The following is a 19,947-nucleotide window of genomic DNA, read 5'->3' on the forward strand; positions in this document are numbered from 1 at the left end:
ACTACTACTACCGGCGCCTTCGTCTACGAACCGGAACGAATCGCCTCCTGCACGCAGCGCACCGTGCCATGAGCTCGCCGCGACGGCTTCCACGCCTCGTAATCACTCGGCGATTTACCGATCAGAGATTTACCACGCGCCTGCCTTAGAAAGTGCAACCGCACTCTTGCAGTCTGACTTCTTTTTCCACTTGGCGGCACGGATCGCCCTCGCGACAAGTTGACACGTCGACGTATCGCGCTCCATCGTTCCTGCCCACTTCTGACGGAAGTTGCGCCCTTCTTTGCACGTCTGGCCTTCTAGATTTCTCGTTGCAGCTCGCTTCTACGAAAGGCTTATGCAATGATATTTCTTGCCGATAGTTACGGTTGGTTAGGAAATATTGCCGTGGGCTTTGAGGATCGTTGACATTGTTCACGTTATCGCGAAATGTCGTACGGTATGATGGCAAAGTTGCTTTACTACGAAGGAAATATCAAAAGTCAGTATGGAAGTGTCTATACTAGTCATCAAGGAAAAGAATTTTTTAAGAACAAAGAAACAGAAATTCATAAAAAGTAAAAAATAAGTGAAATAAAAATGTAGAGGAAAAGGTGTTAATATGATTATTACATTTGCTTTGGTAATATGGGCCTTACTTAAAATTCTGTTGTATTACAATTAGCACCATCTTTCAAACAAGTTTTTAACTTGTTCTTACAATTAGATGGATATCAAAGTTGTGAAACAACTATTGCCATGACCTCTTTGTTGACAATTGATGTTTAACTACTACAAGACATATTAAAATTTTTTTATATGCTTTTCAATGTCAAGTTTAAAGTTGTTTAAAATTTATAACTAACAAATTTATATCTTAAAGTAATTCTTAAGGTGTTACTCTGATACTTTGAGAAGATAAGTGAATAACTTATTAATATTTTCATTGGGACATCATTAAATATAAATTTTGTTAATATTTCTATATCGGGCCTCTTAACAAGTAAATAATGTAACTCTAAGACTTTTGACGAAAAACATTGCAGAGAGTTGTTTTTCATTAAAAAGTCTTCGTGGTTATAATTTTAAAATGATTTTAAGAAGTCTCTGGAAGTATTTGCAAAGCGGGAAATTAGTGGCAAACATTCACAAAGACAGGATCAACGCAAGGAGAATGTATTCATGAAAAGAAACTTCTGAATCTGATAATATCTCAACATTCAGAATTTTTTATGAGTCCAAGTTATTTGGACTTCATGACAAGTTCAAATAGACCTCAAGGAACCACATTTTGTAAAAATATAGGAAGGACCTATTTTAATAAAAAATTATATAGTCACATCATGGTGTTCCTTTTTATTTAAATAATTTTTTCTGTTTTGTGAACTGGCTTATTTGTCTTAAGGCTCCTGAATAGTCACTTTAGCTATATTGAATCGTGACGTCATAAGCGAGAAATGACACGTTGATTTTTCTTGCATACCATTTGTAAATAAAGAGAATTTGGATAAAACGAAATGATGAGATCGCTTTAAAACACTTGTAAAAATGGACGAAAACTCTCCTCTATCTCTCCTGATAGTAAAGAGTCGAAAAAGGCTCGTAAAGTGAAAATAGGCTACGCATGAGCATTGAGTGAAAAACTACTAAACTTTACGTGCCTTTTACTACTTACTGACTGTTAAAGGAGATAAGGATAGTTTTCGTCCATTTTTGGAAGTGTTTTAAAGCGATCTCATCATTTCGTTTCATCCAAATTCTCTTTATTTACAAATGGTATGCAAGAAAAATCAACGTGTCGCTTATGATACATTTCTCGTTTATAAGGTCACGATTCAATATGGCTGGGGGGGATAAAGTGAATACTCAGGAGCCTTAAATGTGTTTTATATTAAACTTAGATTAATAAATTATCGTTTACGATATCGTTTATTTTAATGTTTGATATTTCCTTATAATTATAATTTTTTATTTTAATGAAATAAAAAATTATATTTATAAGGAAATGAAACAAATCTATATTATCCTTTTCCTCTAATAATAAAAAATTTAGAGTTTTGTGTATGTGAGGTTTATTATTTAAATAGTTTTATTATTATTGCAAGTTAAATATTATTTTTATCCATGGGATATTTGATTACGTTAGAAGTGTAAATAAGAAATTTATTTGTTGATGCATTATATAATTTAACAAATAATATATTTATTCTGGGGACAAGATATTTTGTTAAATTTCAATTTAGCCACGTATTGATGAGTGATACGTCATATTGCTTCACTTCGTTAATAATCATCGAGCATGATGCATAACAGGTGCTGCACAAGTTCAAGCGGCAAGGACGCTTTCACGAGACTCTGACGGCCTTAGCAACTTTATGTTATTGTGTCACAATCTTCTACTCTTTAGTGGCTGCATGAAACACATTCATATGACGGAGTCACGTTCTATTACTACAATGGAAAGCTTAACGTGTTTCATATTTAAATAAATGTGAATATTCTAAATTTAATTATTTGAAGCAATTATCATGGACAGATATAAACATGTATTATCAATATCTGTAATTTCGCTCGTTTATCACTCAGATTAAAGCATAAATAGTTCAGATTAATTTATAATTGTGTAATATCTATAAAACACTTATATTCAAATACGCGTAAAACTGAACAAATTGTACAAAAAATGATACAGTTTAAATACGTTTGTACATGATATTGTCTTCACATGATTTAGTATATGGTAAATTTTTGTAACAGATTGTATGAATGGAACATTCATTAATCCACTTTCCATTCTCTGTCGTCTTCTATCGTGACTTTGCGAAATCCTATTTCCATGTCTTTGAAACGCGTCGTAATGTGAGAAGCACATTTCGTTATTAACAATCACGAAATTAACGATCAAAGAAGATTAATAGCATCTGTACTCTTTTTATGCGGCCATGCATGAAGAAACGGATTTAAAGTGGTCGACCCGAAATCCCACGTTCGAAATTTTGTCTCAGGAGAAAGTACAGATTCAACGGCCCTGAAGATGAATTAAGCCTACCCACAGGAATGTATGTTAATGACCTGCTGTGAATGGTCGCTTCGTAAAAATATAGGAAGAGCATGACGGATATGCTTCGTCAACGTATGTCGTGCTACGTTCGGAATTTTATAGAGATTCCTTAAAAATGAAGGAATTTTTAAGAGAATGTCTTCTGAGATATATGATAGGTATTCACAATGGCTCTCTGATAACGAATTAAGCTACATTTAGCTTCCAATTAATCTATCACGCTGAACATTTCAACATTAACTTTTCAAATTATTAAAAGCTATTTTGTTATTTAAAATATTAGGATATCTATTTCGTTTTTCCATTTTTCAAATAAAATTTGACGAATTCGAATTTATTCAGTATGTGATGTAAATCTAATTTTACACACATACAACGGAAAGAGATTTTTAATTCTGTCATAAAGTAATGTATGAATTTTCGAGATTCATTCGGGTCTATAGATAGCAAGAATGAAAGCAGGATTTTCATATGTTACGTATTTTTGGAGTCCCTAAGTACGTAGCACCGTTGGAACGCGGAGATACGTGATTTCACTTGGTGATTCATCCGAGTGAAAACTCTGACGTACTCCGTTTAAATTGCAGATTCCGATTCCGCCCATTCTGTATGCACATCCGATTAAGGATCTGACCCACAACCGTCGGATAAGAACTGCGCGACGTGATACACAATGACATCGATGTATGACACCAAATTGACCGTGCATGACTTACAAGATTTATATTTGTCATGAAATCTCTTTATATATCGATCTGTCAAATTGATATTTATAAGGAAAGTTCCCCTTGGGACATATTCATTGTGAATGGCGTGAGTAACAATTCGCTGCAGTTACAGTTCCGTTGCAACGATCACTTATTACATGATGTATATTACGTCGGCAACAGGCGTCGAAGATGATGGACTAAAAAGACCGTTAACATAGTAATCGCGATAATTTCTCCAAGAAATGTATGCTTAAGTGAGAGTAATATTTACGTCTGTTAATTCCTTCCTTACTGCTTTCATCAGAACTAAAATTCTGTAGTTAGGAAGTTTACATAATAACATACATTTTCCTAAGAATTTTTAATCGGTTACAAGAGATTTATAAAAAGTTGTATATAATACATATTAGTATGTATTATAATAATTAGAAATATATTTATTTGTATTCTTATGAAGATTATCGATAATACTGTAACATTTTAAGGAAAATATATTAAAATATTTTTTATAACGCGTAGTTAAAGGTACGAGACATAGAACTTTTTATTCATATAGAACTAAAAAATGTACCAATCTCATGCGACACTTGATTGCCGGGACTTCGAAAAGAATGAACGTGATTCTAGTATTATTGCTGGGAACGACGATTTTCGTGATACCTGTAATCAGAAGAATGAGGTTCTGATAGGTGGAAGCAAAGTTATATATACAGTGAAACCTGATTACAGACTCGTTTTCAACAAGCGGTAGCATGAGTTCTATTATTGGTTAACAGCACGAGAAACGAATGATTCGTGCATTCGTCGGCCGCTATTATGATGCGTAAAATAAACAAATAGGTCTTTCGCATGCATTGACGAATTCATTGTAGTTCAATTCCTCCGCAGTGTCCTACTTTATCGCTCGAATAACTTTTAATCATTATAATTATTTTAAATGTAATTTATCTAATTATTTGCTTTATCTCTATTTAAATTAATATGTTATAACAGAAAAAGTATGTTTCAATTTCAATATTCTCAAATGCGTATCTTATCACACGATTTTAACAACATCAAAAGCAGATAGCAATTTCCCAATGCAATTAAGAATTACACAAATTGTTTATTATATCGCAAGATAACATATTAATTAGTAAAACATTCTTCTGAAATATCAAGATCAGTGCTTCAATATCTCTTTCCAATTGTATTAAATCTTAAATAATGATATATTTATTGATAAAGTCTAATTTAATGTAGAAAAAATGTCTTATTTTAAAAACACATCTTACACATTTCTTATTTAATAGATCTAATATGTAGAGGAACAACATTATTGTGGCAAAAATTAAATGCAAGAATGAATAAGTTGAAACGTGAAGTATTACAATTTTTTTGGCATGGAACTACATGCTGTAAACTAGAGGGTAGATAAATTTTGATGATCGAGGAACATTTCGGCGCGCAGGAGTATCCTAATTCGCGACTACCTGAGCCAAAGCAAGTAGACGGTGATAGCCCCACGTAGAAGGGGGAGAAACTGAGATGATAAACTCCGGTAAAACACGAACGCTGTAAACTTTCTCCGATAATGGCCGACATCAAACCAATTTCGCGCCCGCGTCATTACCTGATATACCGTTGGCGACGGCGAGGGGACAGAAAAAGAGTAGAGAACGCGGCGAGAAGGTAAGCTTCTAGTCATCGATTCGGTGGGATGACTTTGTAAGGGAAAATGCAATTACGACACACCTCGAGAAACCGGCCAAACTTTTGCGGTAGAAATTTTTTGATTTCTCGTCACGGTTGGACGTTCCTTATGCTGCAAACACCGTTCTTCACATCGGATGCTATTCGCCAATATTTCTAATCAATTGTTTTTTTTTTTTCATAATTAAGCGATTGTAATCAGGCAGTTCTGGGAAAGGAAGAGTTCCTTATATTTTCGTTTTCCCGAGGATGCGGATGGAATACTGATATGCCCGCAAATGAATTGTTCGAACATGCGTAAGCGGTTTCCTAGTATTTGTCAGGCTTACGACACGCCAAGATCAGCGCAAGTAAAATGCGAGATAAAAAGCGAGCACTCAAAGTACCGAATTCTCAGCGTTTGTATTATGATGTTCGCGCGAACTTTATTTCACCGACCAGTTACGGAAGCAACCGTATTACGAAAATTCGCTCGTTCCTTTTTACGACGACGGATTTATGGGAGAAAAATGTCTGACGTGTGTGTTTTCTTTCTCATTCAACGTAAGAGCATGATCGCTTCCTATTTCGTATTCGCTCCCTCAGCAAAGCAATACGCGCACGTGCTTTTATTTATTTCGTGTTTTTAACTATTTTATTTTCTGATTATATGTTTGTTTATATTTATATAATCAAGAAATTTTTATTGATCTGCGGTTGATTAATGTACAATTGTCAAAAATTGTCATTTTTTTTATTTTAATATAAATTTTAAAAATCAACACATATATTAAAAATAATAAATAAAAATATGATATTTACAGGTTGTGTTAGTAAAAGTATTATACTGATGTATATTATACTAATGTATTATATGGTACAAACTAGGAGAGAGGTAATTCCACATGAAAAAAAATTAATAAAAAACGTAGAATCAAATTTTGTTTTATTTTTCCTTATTTTCGAGAAAATTAATTTTAAATTTTATACCAGGCGCACGTGCATTTAACTATGTTTCGATTTAATGGATCTCACTTCGGGTTATTATCTCTACTCATATTTTTATTATTGTAATTGGGAATATACAATAAAAATAAGATATTCACGTACGATAAATTTTATTATTTTATAAATTGTTAAAAACGAAGTCCATTCTATCAAATGTTACTTACAAACTTCCTGTATAATTTTGAATATATAACGATAAATTTTCAAACAAATTATAATAATTTTTACAATAGTAACACAAATTATTACTCAATTATTTTATAAATTTTTTAAAACGTTTATTTCCAAAAGAATATGATAATTTGTTGATATGGAAATTTAAACGCATTTGAATTTTTGTTACATTTATGACAACATAAAGATATGTAATTTACATCGATGTTGGAAACATAGCTTGTGCAATTAGACGTGTAACATGTATATTGGGACATGTCTTGTAGCTTGAATAAGTACTAAGTTTCGTCACAGGAGATGCGTGCGGAAGATTGGCGTCAGTTCGTCACGATTACTATGTATTAGTGAAAACGTTCGTCACAATATAATAGATGTCATTGGTGAAACAACATCTACATATTGTAAGAATGGAGGGTCGAGCATTTTGCATTGAAGACATTCTTAATTATATAAGTGAGGTTTGTAAAGTCAGTTCATCGATTGGAAAAGGAGTCATCAGTCGATTGAAAGGAAAGCCCATTCTGTACATTCTCGTCTTGCATTCATTTGAATAAATTTATTTCAAAGGACCGATTATTCTTTGTATAGCTGATAAACACTTTTATGTTCTTTCTTTGGAGATATTCTTAAGATAATCTTCGATTTTTGTAATTATATCTGTTAGTATTGAGCGTTACTATAAAATCACAATGCTGTACATGCGTATATTATGAATAAAGTTTGATTTCTTTGTCATAATAATCAAAGTTACACAAACACTTTAATTTAAATTATAAAATGCAATATATAAATATGGTTATAAAAGACATAACTTTGTTATTACAAATTGATTTGTTTATTCTTTTATGAGCAAATATATATATATACACCAAATATTAATTTATTGAGTCACTTCTGGTTGTTCGTTGCAAATCGAACCAGCTGTGCTATATGTAGATTGCCGGATGTGCAGACGATTTAGCAGGAGATCAGGTGTGACAAGCCAGTTGGGGCTGATAAATTGTACGGATCGACACTTACTAGATTTTCCAATATTGTTACCATTTGCCTATGGGTATTAACCCTTAATATATGAAGTGAACATTGGAATAGTCATTGGAGGAACTAGTATCATGCTTACATTTAATGCTTTGTATTGCTCTTTATCATTTTTAACTCGTTTGAGCTATTACTTCATAAATTTATATATTATGAATTCTTATATGTTTATTTTGAATTCAAATAAAATTAAGTATATTATGATAGATTAAATAAAAAAATAAACTTGATTTGTACAAAAGAATACAAATAAAAAACCATTACTCAAATAAATGTAGTGTATGATAATTTCTGTATTTGTGAATAGAAAATATTTGATTTGATACAAGAGAGGTGTAAGCTTTAAAAGTTTGATTTATATCAAAGACATCAGAAGTGTCAAAATTTTGCTTTTAGCATGCTGCGTTAGTGGTTATCAGTATTTGTATAATGAAGAAAGTATACTTTTACTTCTAACATAGTAACTAAAGCTAATAAAAAATTTTATTTCAAAAATATTTGTAGTTTAGAAATGTCATTGGAAGAGCGTTTCGATCGTTGATTTCTCTCAACGTATCTCACTACGATGACCTCGAGTGAAAGAAAGAAGAAAGTCTTACCTGGCAATACGAGATGTTGCCGCACCTGCGCGCATTCCAGTTGACGTGACCCTAAAACTTCAATGCCCGTCGATCATTCACCTTGACCATGGATCCTGCTGTAACTGATATAGCTTCCCTTTCATGGTTAACTATTCACTGCATAAAAACAAAGTCAACTATCAGATTAATATCACACTTGGTTTGAAATGAATAAAACATTGCAATTCTTGCGGATTTGTGCATCTACACTCAAAAATCCATCTTTTAAAATATTTTCTGAAATAACTTATTAGAACTGGCTTATCAAAAATGTTTTAGAAAGTTATTTTTAATATAGTATAATAGAGAAAATTTGTTTAATTATAATATTATTACATTTTCATAGATATATACTAATTTTAATTACATAATTATTAATTACATTCATAAATATATATTAATTTTAAAGTAAATTTTATTAAAATATTAAAATTTTATTAAAAAATGTGTGTCTATATATTACATAATTTCAGAAATATACTATTTTTTTTACAAAATACACACAAGAACTTATGTTAGAGGAGAAACGGGTGTAATGCATGGAACTATAACTTTAGTAATACAAGTTTGATAGTTTAATTAAATTAGAAAATTCTCTGTGAGTGCGCATATTATTTATAATATAAATGTCAGCCAAGCGTATAAAAGATGAGATTAAAGACAAAGCTAACATTACCAATTTCTCTGACATTATCGTCACAATTATGGTTTTCCAAAGAATTAGATATATTGAACAAGAAATATCTGCTAATTCGATTTCAGATGACTATATATTCTGACTAAAATATCTCATCAAATGATAAATTGCAATAATCGGAAATGAAGGTATGCAACAAAATCATTTTATATTATCTTGTATAGTATGTGTATAAATGTCAAATTCATAAATTTAGGTAGCGTAACCCAAATTCACTTTACAATTGATTATCGTAATTTATAATAATCATAAACTAAACTAATAATATTAAAAATGTGTTACATTAAGGTATCAAAAATTACAAAAATATTTAATATATTTTACCGAAGTAACATATATATTATAAACAACAATATAATATTATCCTAAATCGATTATTAACGTTAAATTACATTAAGAAATATTGACAATATAGTACGATAATTATTATCAATATTATATATATTTAGTATAAATTAATATTATATTAAAGTAATACAATATTTATGGGACAGCATAACAAAACGATTTTCTACTATTTAATTAATATACTATAAATATGTCTAAATAAAAAAAATTAGCTTGAAAGTTTTTTAGAATAAATTCCTATGATGACGATACACTGGTGGTCGTTTTAACGATGTGGTGGAAACTCAAGCCGCAGAAATCGGTGAATAAAGAGGAGTTGGAAAAAATTCCGATGAACGGTGTCGTTGGACAATTAATTCCAGCGCGTACCGCAACTAGTTACCTTCACCGCTCTTCTGTGCCACACAGACTTTTGGACGAAACAATTTTGTTTGCGGGTCTCTCGTTATTCCGAGATTTTTGCGGCAGCAACAGCGTCAGCGATAGATGGTACTGTCGACAGACAAGCAAAGCCAAACCATGAGGGGCGGCACTTTTTTGCTGAATTATTGATGACAACGTAATGGATCTCAATAGGGTAGGGCATGTGTGTATATATTATATGTCAGTGTACATCTGATATACACGAGTACGTAAACTATTACTTCCCATTTTTTTATTTTTATTAGAATACAATCTTGAGCGTGATTAAAAGTTTTAAAATATTCTAACAGTATTCTGCGTAAAGATTACGTAAAAGCACTTATATATATATATATATATATCTTTAGATGTTGCTTTCCAGTTTTTAAAATTTTAAATTACAATTTGAATTATTTATAAATTATTAAGAATCCAATCAGTTGCATAACACATTATTTATATAAATTATTTATGTAAATACCAAAAAGGTTACAAAAATACAATAATAATTTTAACATTAACTTTATTTTATTATTAACAAACACCTTTCGCTTTTGAGCACTTATAATTACTTCACGGTTGTTTTTCTTTATAAACTAATTCCATAAAGATACAAGCAATACATATGACATTTCTAATGAAAGACAGGTCTTATTTAGTAAAGAGCAACCTGTTTTCCTGTATTGCATTGAAGTCACCGATATCACATTGCGATAATTAATTAGTACGCGATTGAAGATTACATCAATCTACAATAATTACATTATTACGCGTTGCGTAAGATTTCTTATGCATGCATTGCAACTCTCTTGATGGACATCCTTCAAGACTTAACGATCATGTATTTCTGATTCTTGATCAATCCTTAAATTAAGCGCGGCCGGCTAATACAGAATCGTAATGAATTTCAAACGCCGCGTATATCTGTTGGTGTTCAGTTATTGGCCAATATCAGCAGGACCTGCCGAAATAAATGTCTTTTACATAAAGTATACAGACAATTTAACATAAATTTCTCTTGCAATTTTTATGCAAATCATGGTCTTACTGCACTTTTTCAGTCTCCACCAGACGCGAGTAGACGCGTTACCAATAATTTACATCGGTTCTTATTGTCGAGTACAGGGTGAAGGATTCGATTGACCAATCCTTCCGAACCATCTTTTGTGCGGAAAGATTTATAACCAGTTTCACGTAACGGACGTAGTCACTGGGGATCGGAGACTACACGTACGACGGCGCATCTTCGTCTTCTTCGGCGAGGCAAGGCTAGCCTACTTTCTCTACAAAGAGAATTTTTAAACGGCGTATGAGGAGGGCTGTCTCTTCTCGCGCTCTTCCCCACATCATCTCTCTGTACGCCCTCTTTCTCTGTCTTTCTTTTTCTCACTCTCTCTCTCTCACTCTCTCTCTCTCCTTATTCCTCTCTCTTCCCTCAGTACCCTTAGGCGCGCTCACTCTCTCCTCTTCCCGGGTCTCCTTTCCACGATTCACCCGGCAACTTCAGTCGACAACTCCTCCAACTGGTAGTCTTCTCGGAGTCTATATAAGCGGAGTCTTCATACGAGACTGAACATTTTTTGTGTTAGTATTGGCGAGTCGTAGTGCTCGCTTGTCAAAGAGGCTGCGGGCCGACGAATGCCAGTATGGTGCGCGCGATGTGTTACACGAAAAGCTACCGTTAAATCACATACGACAAGCTCCGGTTAGGCGCGACTTCCCTTAAAGTGCGGTGGCGAGAAAAGCTGAAGAAACGCTTCTAGAGTAAGGAGATCTACGTAGTGTCGGATAATCTGTGTGTACAAGTGCCAAGACTGCGGTTTACGTGCGTGTATCATGATTAAATTCAAGGTAGGTCGCAGAGCGTCTGAATTGTGCTTTGTTTAGTCAGAGTGTTTATCATTTCAAGGAATTAATACAAATATGAAATGTAATTAATACATATAGCTTTACTAAACAATAAAGTGTTTTAATTTTGCATAATATTTTTTTAATTCTTAATTCTGATTTATATTAAAATACGTCATTTCTCTTGGAAGATCTGGAAATTTTGAATATGTTACAAATTTTATCAGCTTAACTAAATTCATACATATTCCTTTTTTTAAATTAAAGCTACTACTATTAAAAAATTCATTGTTATTTTTAATATATATTAATTTAGAAAAGACATTTAAAAATATTGATTTTAGCAAATAACAAATTTTCTCGAGAAAATAATGTATCTAATTGCATTTTTATTAATAGAATTGAATTTTTTATATTGTATATAATGCTCTTAACATTTTAATTAATAATATTTACATTTATTTTGATCATACATCAAATTATTCATAAATATTATTCATATGTCGATCAATTATAAAGTCATTATTGTTTTATTTATACTTATTTAAGTAATATTTTCTATTTATTTCGATTTATTTAATAGAAAATGTTAATATATTTTCTATATTTAAGTAATACTTGAGTAATATTTTCTAATGAATTGTAATAAATTATTTTAATTGTGATTATTGTTAACTAAAAACTTAAGTGTTATTGATTACTTAAAAAATTAAAAAATTTTTATTTTCAAAAATTATTTAATAAAAACTAATATTTTTCAGTTTTAAATAGTAATTTCTTATAACTAATTTAAATTAAATTTTATTGGATATTTAATTTGATTTGATAAAATTAAATGTTGTAATTTAAGCTTATAATTATTTCATGTTTCACATTGATTTAAATTATTCGTATATGCAATATATATCTATAAAATAGACGTTACTGACTTCCGTGTTTTAATTAATCGATTTTTTAAATATGTATATGTATATGTATATGTATATGTATTACGTCAATCTTATCAAGGCATGAAAGAAAGAACAGAACACACACTTTAGTATTCAGAAATCTCTACGACTGAAATAGCGTTGCACCCTCGATGTGAATAAATTTCCGTACTAATAAGGAAGGACGTATGCATTATGAAAGGAGTGCACGATAGGGTCTTAGGTGTACGCATTATCGATAATTCTACTGAGACTATTTCCAACTAGAAATTAAGTAATTGGCGGTTTCTTGTCGGTGATAACGGCTAATCTAAAGTACTGATCAAATTTATTTTTTGCTGAACAAGTTAGTCCTTCTACTTTAAATCCTCGAGAATTTTTTGCATATATTATGCATAGAAAGTGTAAAAATATAATAAAGGATTAAATAAAAGTTAATTGTATACTGTCTAAAGTATATAGGTCATTGCACCTATGTGCATCACAATGTGCGTGAAAACGAGAGTCGCGTGAGATACACGCGTTTTCATACGGGCAGTAAAAAGTGCATCCTTATGCAAAAGTAATCTAGGTATGAAAGTGGCTATTTACAACCACAAAAGAAAATAAAACAAATGTCAAAGAAAATAAAACAAATGTCTTTTATATTATGGAGATAGCACATTTTCATTAATTACGTACGTGTAATCGATGTTTATGATTATGGCGCATATTTGAATTTCAATGTAAATGCAGATTCGATTTGTTTATTACTTCCTATTTACGCGTGCTGTATGCAGCGTATGCTATCGAGTCACTTTGTCAAGCATTCAACAACAAAATGTAATCTATGAGAAAGCAAAATATAATATAAAAACGAGTAAAATTTTTTTCAAAATATAGCCATATCATTAATTTTGGACTTTATATAGCTGATGACTAAAAAATGTTCTATCCCATTTATATGATATAATTCAAGAAATGTGAAAATATACAACATATTTCGGACAAACATATCCCGGTTGATTGAACTTTCTTTTATTGACCTCGTTTACATTGATGGATTGCGTGTGTGCTATCTTGTAAGTCCTGTACCGTCTTGGCCTAATCCAGTAATATTATTTTGATTTAATTTATTTTGATGATTGTAGATTGGGGATTGCAGAAAGTGAAAAGAGAAGTTTCGTTGTAATTATTAGTATTGTCTCATAACTGTGCATTAAGTTTGTGCGTTTAAACTTATTATGTGATCAAATTATTTCTCAAGATTATGCTTGTTCAAAAAATAAAAATTCTTTTAATAACATTGTGAATATTAAAGGTAAGCAATTAATAAATTTCGACAAAATAATTTGCATTAATGTTATTAATTAAATTAATTTTATTATTTTTATGGTCTCTTCTAGAAAATTACTGATAAATAAATTTAATCGGCCATCGACAGGATATAAATTGCATGAAAAATTAGTTGCATGTAACACATATCAATTATAATTATTATAACTTTTTGTATTAAGTAAATAATTATATTATAACTGATTATAAAACAAATCATAATAATAAATCTAAAAAACTTGAAAAAATTGCGAGTATATTAAAAAGTATAATTATTTACCATATATGTACCTACGAGAGGAACCGCAGGTATTAATAAAATTTCATTTTCTCATACTTTTTTTTTAGCCACAAATCCTTAAATTTTGAGCTGACTTGAAACACATTTTGTGAATAAATAATGAAATATCATAATAAGAAATGAGATTGTATTAGTATCTTCAAAAACGCAATTATTTGAAGCGGCAATCATTGCAATACATTGCCGGGTTGCAAACATTTCCCGTGGTCTTTGGAGAAAGTACGGTTGATTATGTTAGCCTTGCATCTCGGCCATCGTGCTACTTAAAAGAAGCCAATAGTTTCTTACCGGCATTGACAGACGGTGAGCTTGTATGTTCTCACCGCTTCTTCTTATCGGCCTAATATTTTATAAAAGAAATATAGAAATGCTATCAACTATTATAATTGTTGCAGAAAATTGTATTATATATAATTTGTCATAATATTGTCGTTGGACAAAATGCTACTGTGCGATAATTAATCGTACAAAATGTAATTGCAAGTATAGTATTTTAATAAGCATAGTTTAAAAATATATGTATATAATATTATCTAATACTCAATTTTTTTCTATATATTGCAATAGAATTAGGAACTTTGAAATTTTATTGTAGCGCGGATATATTTACTAGTATAGTAGTAATCTAATGCCGATTACTTCACATAATACGTAGCATAAATAATAGTTTCTTTTGTAACAGATATTTATGACGAAAATATATACAAATTTTGCGCGTTCTAGTTTTATGTGTCATGGAAAGAATATTTCAGTAATCGTTTTAACTTTTAACGATAACAATCGATCAAGAGAAATAGTTTTTGTAGAATACTTTTTTTTTATAAAACATGCAATTATGTGTATTTTTTTTCTAAATTACTAACATATATATAACAGTTCTTTGTTCTAAAAATAGCCGCTTTGTATTAAAAATAGGCAAAGTTAACACCTCAAAAGAAATCTGATTTATTCATTTTTCGTAATTCCTCTTCATGCAACACCTGCTATTCCGCTTACAATTGACGTAATTATTCACTCACGCGTGCACGCTTCCCTAATACCCAGAATGTGTAAACGTGGCTTTACATAATTTTCACATACGTTGAGATGACTTCCCGGGCTTAAGCGAATAACGAGTTCTCACGGCCTCCAATATGGCTACAGTACAATAGCGAGCATGGGTGATCTTCATGTGTTCTGCGAAACTATTCTTAAGCGCCCAACGAACTAATTAGAACACGTATAGTACGGCGTTTCGGATGTTTGAATGAATACGTGCAAGACGTAATTATTAGTCTTTCATTTTCAATAATAACACAAAGGAATACGTGTTTATACAAATATAGCATTTATGTGCTATTTACACAAAGGAATATGGTGTTCATAAAATATAGTGCTTACCTATGTAACATGCATTTGATTATAGATACGTAAAAAAATAAAAAGCGGAAAAAGTATAAAAATAAAAATTAATAATTTTAATATAGTATTGAAAGATGACTTAAGAATTGCAATAATTAAATTTGTATAAATTGCAATGTTTATAGTATTAAATCATGAATTATTATTTAATTAATTTTTACATATATGTATATATACATATTCTACATTAAAATATAGAGTAAAGTTGTTTAAATAAGTATAAGAAATTAAAAGAGTGTAAAATATGTAAAATTATGTTAGCTTTATTATACAAAATAGTAATGTTTCTACTGCATTTAAAACTTCCGAGATCTTGAACATAATATATTATTATTTGTACATAAGTTAACTTTATCCCACGACTTTATTTTCAATATAATCATACATAATCAGCGTGGAAAATAAAAAAAACAGTACTAATTGCAATAGCTATGAAGCCGATTCACTTTCTTCGATTCTAGTCATCCCGTTCTGCTTTTAGATGCTATTCGCGCTGTTCTGCGTCCTGTTAATTGGACATCATGTACAAGCGGTAGTCAACAAGGCGACCTCGCAAGTACCGTTAACCAAGGAAGAAGAAAAATCCAAGGTTAAAGCTGAAGACCGAATAATGAATACTTTTGATTTTCCATCTCACGAATATGGGCTACCTTTGGGAACTGGTTTTAAAGGACCAGCGCCAGTATATGGGCCACCAGAATTAGTCGGCAATCTTGGACCGACGCCTATTTATCCACTGCCGCCTCCGGAAGTGCCGCCACCTATATTTGATCCTTTGGCCATTTCTTACGGACCACCACGAAATATCAAACAGCAATATGGGCTGCCGAAACAAAATTTCGGTTTGGCAACGTCTCTTTTTTCTAAACCTATTTACGGCCCGCCCAAACTTCATTATGGACTGCCAAAACAACATTTCACGCCGCCGTCGTTTTCATTTCTACCGTTCAGGTCACCAAAACCTCAGTACGGTCCACCATTGAAGCTCGTCGCTACATCGAATCAGCAATATGTACCGCCGCCCAAGCCAGGTCACGGACCACCTATTCCTATATCGCTCGAGACTTACGGTCCACCACCTCCGAAATTAGCTATTCAGTTTAATCCTCTGCCCAATGACGAGTACGGACCACCGCCCGTATCTGTGCCGCAACCGCAATACGGTCCACCAGCTAGTGATTTATACGGACCTCCACCGCCAGCACCTCCGCCAGGAGTTCCAGCGCCACCCACACCCCCTGACATAAAGTACGATGGATGGCAGCCCATCGCGGGATCGGCTACCACCCCTAATCAAAGTGGTCCTCCGACAGATACATATGGTCCTCCTCTCGAGGCGAAGCATAATCATGCTGACAGTTCGTCAGGATCGCAATTATCTCACGCTTCATTGAGCGCCTCAATGAATGCGAATGTGCCTAGCGATTCTTACGGTGTACCATTACAAAACCCCGAAGATCAAAATCTAAAGACATCTGTGCACGAGTCCTCGGCTTCCTCAGAGAGTAACGGATTACCGCCGCCGCCGTTGCCACAGAACGAACCCCTGCACAATAATCAAGGTCCAGGTGTTATTACTACAACCAGTCAATCCGACCACCAATTTGGTCGACAACAATTCAACTCGCAGTACGGAGCGCCGGATGTCGAGCTCGTGTCCATTGTAAACTCAGTAGGAGTTGAATTGTTGCCTACAACTGGTGCTTTGAATACGGATCTCTCAGGTTTATCAGATGGTACTTCTGATATCTCATCGTTTAATCATATCTCAAATTCGGTTAATTCTGCGCCACTTCATTCGGGGTTAGAGTTGACAGCAAACAGTGGCGGATCCCACGTTGATGCTTTAAGCGGTGGTGGAGATTCTCACGGATTTCGAAATATAGGGAACGATCTATCCTTGCAGCAACTTCCGCAGCAGACGCCATCGAATGATTATGGTCCGCCTTTAACTGCCACCTTTGGAAAGCCTGATAATATACCAAGAATACCTTTGCTTTCTCCTCCACCTTTAAATTCTTATAGTGCGCCACCTCTTTCCTCTTACTCGCCTAATGGTCCATATCCTGCGGCACATGGTGGACGAGGTTCATTGTTTTCATCATTCGGAACATTCGGAGGCTCTTTCCACAAGCCGAGCTTGCATTCTCATCGGCTTCATGGTCCATTCAGGCCACCGTCAATTCCTATTGGTTCTTTGATACCACCACGAAATCGAGAACCGATTAAATTCAGAGAACCAATACCAACGGGACTATTGTCAAATATTAATCGATATTTACCGCCACCTGCAAAGCAGCAATTACCGAATCTTCACGTGCCAGTATCTTTCCGCCACACACCGGGACCGAGCAATTTATTTTCAGGCTCTTTTGGACCGTCTGGTTCATTTAACGTACACAATTTAAATTCACCAATTGCCGCGCCTCATGTTCAATACGGAACACCATTATCATTCAACGATTTTAATACACCAGCACCACACTTAACTTATGGAGCACCTAATTTTGGCCCATCGCCTTCTTTTGTTTCAACATCTTCCGGATTTGGTAATCTCTACAACGGAATTAGTAATACACTGACAACTTACGGCACACCAGTAGTAAACGCGCCATTATCAATCGGTGGCAGTTACGATTGCAATTCCTTGCAGCCACTCTTGCCCGTGAACGGGGCGTATTCGAGTAGAGGACCGTCCGCAACCGGAGAGCTACCTTTAAGCGGTAGTTTACCTTCAGGCGGAGAATTGCATTCCAGCGGAGAGCTACACTCGAGTGGAGGCTTATCTTCAGGTGGTGGAGCGCCCTCGAGCGAGGAGCTATCGTTAGGTAGCGTATTACCCGCGCATTCTAGCGGTAACCTACAACACGGTTTTGAAAATGCAGGAACTCCCGCTGGAAATGTGGACAATCACAATCCAGTTTTTACGGGAAATGATTTATCCGATGTCAACAATCAAAATTCCATTTTTGCAGATAATATACTGCCACTTGAAAAACCACTCGATAATTTTCTGGGGGGACCTCCAGTGAGCACGCTGGATTTGGAACATAATGAACAGCCGAAGATTAATTTAAAAGACAGCTATGGTAATCCTATAGGACTAACTTACGATTCGTCCAACGAAGCGAGTGATACTAGAGCTGTTCAAACATCTATCGCAGATGTTTCGAACGAGCTTTCCACGCATTTGCCTAGTCAGTCTCGTAACACCTATCCTGCAGCAGCGTTGCTTGAACACGATTCAGGACTTTCAGCTGAAGCGCTGATAGCACGTTGGACCTCGCAAAGCTTCAATCAAGAAAAAAATATCGAATCGAATGAGGTGGACGCTAGTCAATTTCTAAAAACAAGCGAGGGTAGCGAGGCATTGTCTCTAGCCCAGAAATTGACAGCTGACAATGCCGACGGATTTGAGATTCACGGTTCCAAAGGCACTTATAAATTACAGATACAACCAGCGGATGGAGGATTAGGCACTGAAAACTCGGATGGCAGCATCAGACACGATCAGGTGTTGTCCAATGGTCTTCTTCAGAACATACTAGCTGCCATAGAGCAACCCATAGAGGAAAATAGCGTTACACAATTTCAAGGTTTACCACAGGCTCAAAAGTTGAATAAAGTTTACGGTCCTGATTTGCCACAAGAAACTGGTGTTACTGATCACTTTATCACTGTGGATAGTCAAGCGCAAAACAAGGGACTACAAAATCGAATCGAAAAAGTTAGCGATAGAGATGAAGATAGGAAAGATTTAAACAATCGATCATCAGTAGCTTTATTCTTTGATACTAAATACGGACAAGTGAAAAAAGAGATTAGGTCGGTGTCGAAAAATGAGACGCAAGTCATGAGAGAAAACAAGCAGAGCAATAATAAAACCAAATCCTCGTAAATTAATTCATAAGTGTGTGTCTTTTAAAAATATTTTTCTTAATACTGCCTTACAATCGCCCTGATTTTCTGCAGAGATTTGTCGATTTCCACTTCCGACGAGAAAAAACAGATACGCTGCTAACGTGATGCCATTTACTTTCTTTGCTTGTAAGTGATCATCAAAATCTATCGGTAAAATATCGATCTTTTATTAAAATTGTGTTGTAATATCTGCGACACAATTTCAAATATTTCTGTATATTAAATACATTACAAAAAATATACTTGACGTGAAATGCAGCCGTGTTTCTTGATAAGAACATATAATTTTCACATTACAAGTTCTTTGGTATTTTTTCTTTTAAATGTATGACCACAAGCACAAACGATTATTTTTCCATGTATTAATATATTACGATTTCTATTTTTTTTTTAAGTTGCGATAAATTAATTTTTCGCAATTCAATACTGAAACTTTCTAATAACTCGTCTGATTGTTTCTTTCTAAAAATTGTTCGAGCGAAGATATGAGATTACGTAATTGTGATAGCAGAATGCTCAAGAAAC

General features: G+C 33.3%; 1 protein-coding gene across 2 annotated transcripts in view; it reads left to right on the plus strand.

Annotated features, from left to right (window-relative positions):
• Nucleotides 1–19,610, plus strand: part of LOC108768681 (uncharacterized) — a 44,957-nt gene extending 25,347 nt beyond the window's left edge. Inside the window, exons 1-2 of one of the 2 annotated variants that reach the window (XM_018519203.1) lie at nt 11,306–11,559; nt 15,983–19,610. In XM_018519203.1, coding sequence (XP_018374705.1) covers nt 11,545–11,559; nt 15,983–19,399 — 3,432 coding nt within the window. In that variant the 5' untranslated portion in view covers nt 11,306–11,544 and the 3' untranslated portion in view covers nt 19,400–19,610. Of the gene's footprint in view, nt 1–11,305; nt 11,560–15,982 lie in introns of those variants that run through there. The other variant, XM_018519202.1, reaches the window with a different exon arrangement.
• Nucleotides 19,611–19,947: the final 337 nt, after the last annotated feature.

The sequence above is a fragment of the Trachymyrmex cornetzi genome, unplaced genomic scaffold, assembly GCF_001594075.2.
Source record: "Trachymyrmex cornetzi isolate Tcor2-1 unplaced genomic scaffold, Tcor1.1 scaffold82, whole genome shotgun sequence".
In the NCBI taxonomy this organism is placed as follows: domain Eukaryota; kingdom Metazoa; phylum Arthropoda; class Insecta; order Hymenoptera; family Formicidae; genus Trachymyrmex; species Trachymyrmex cornetzi.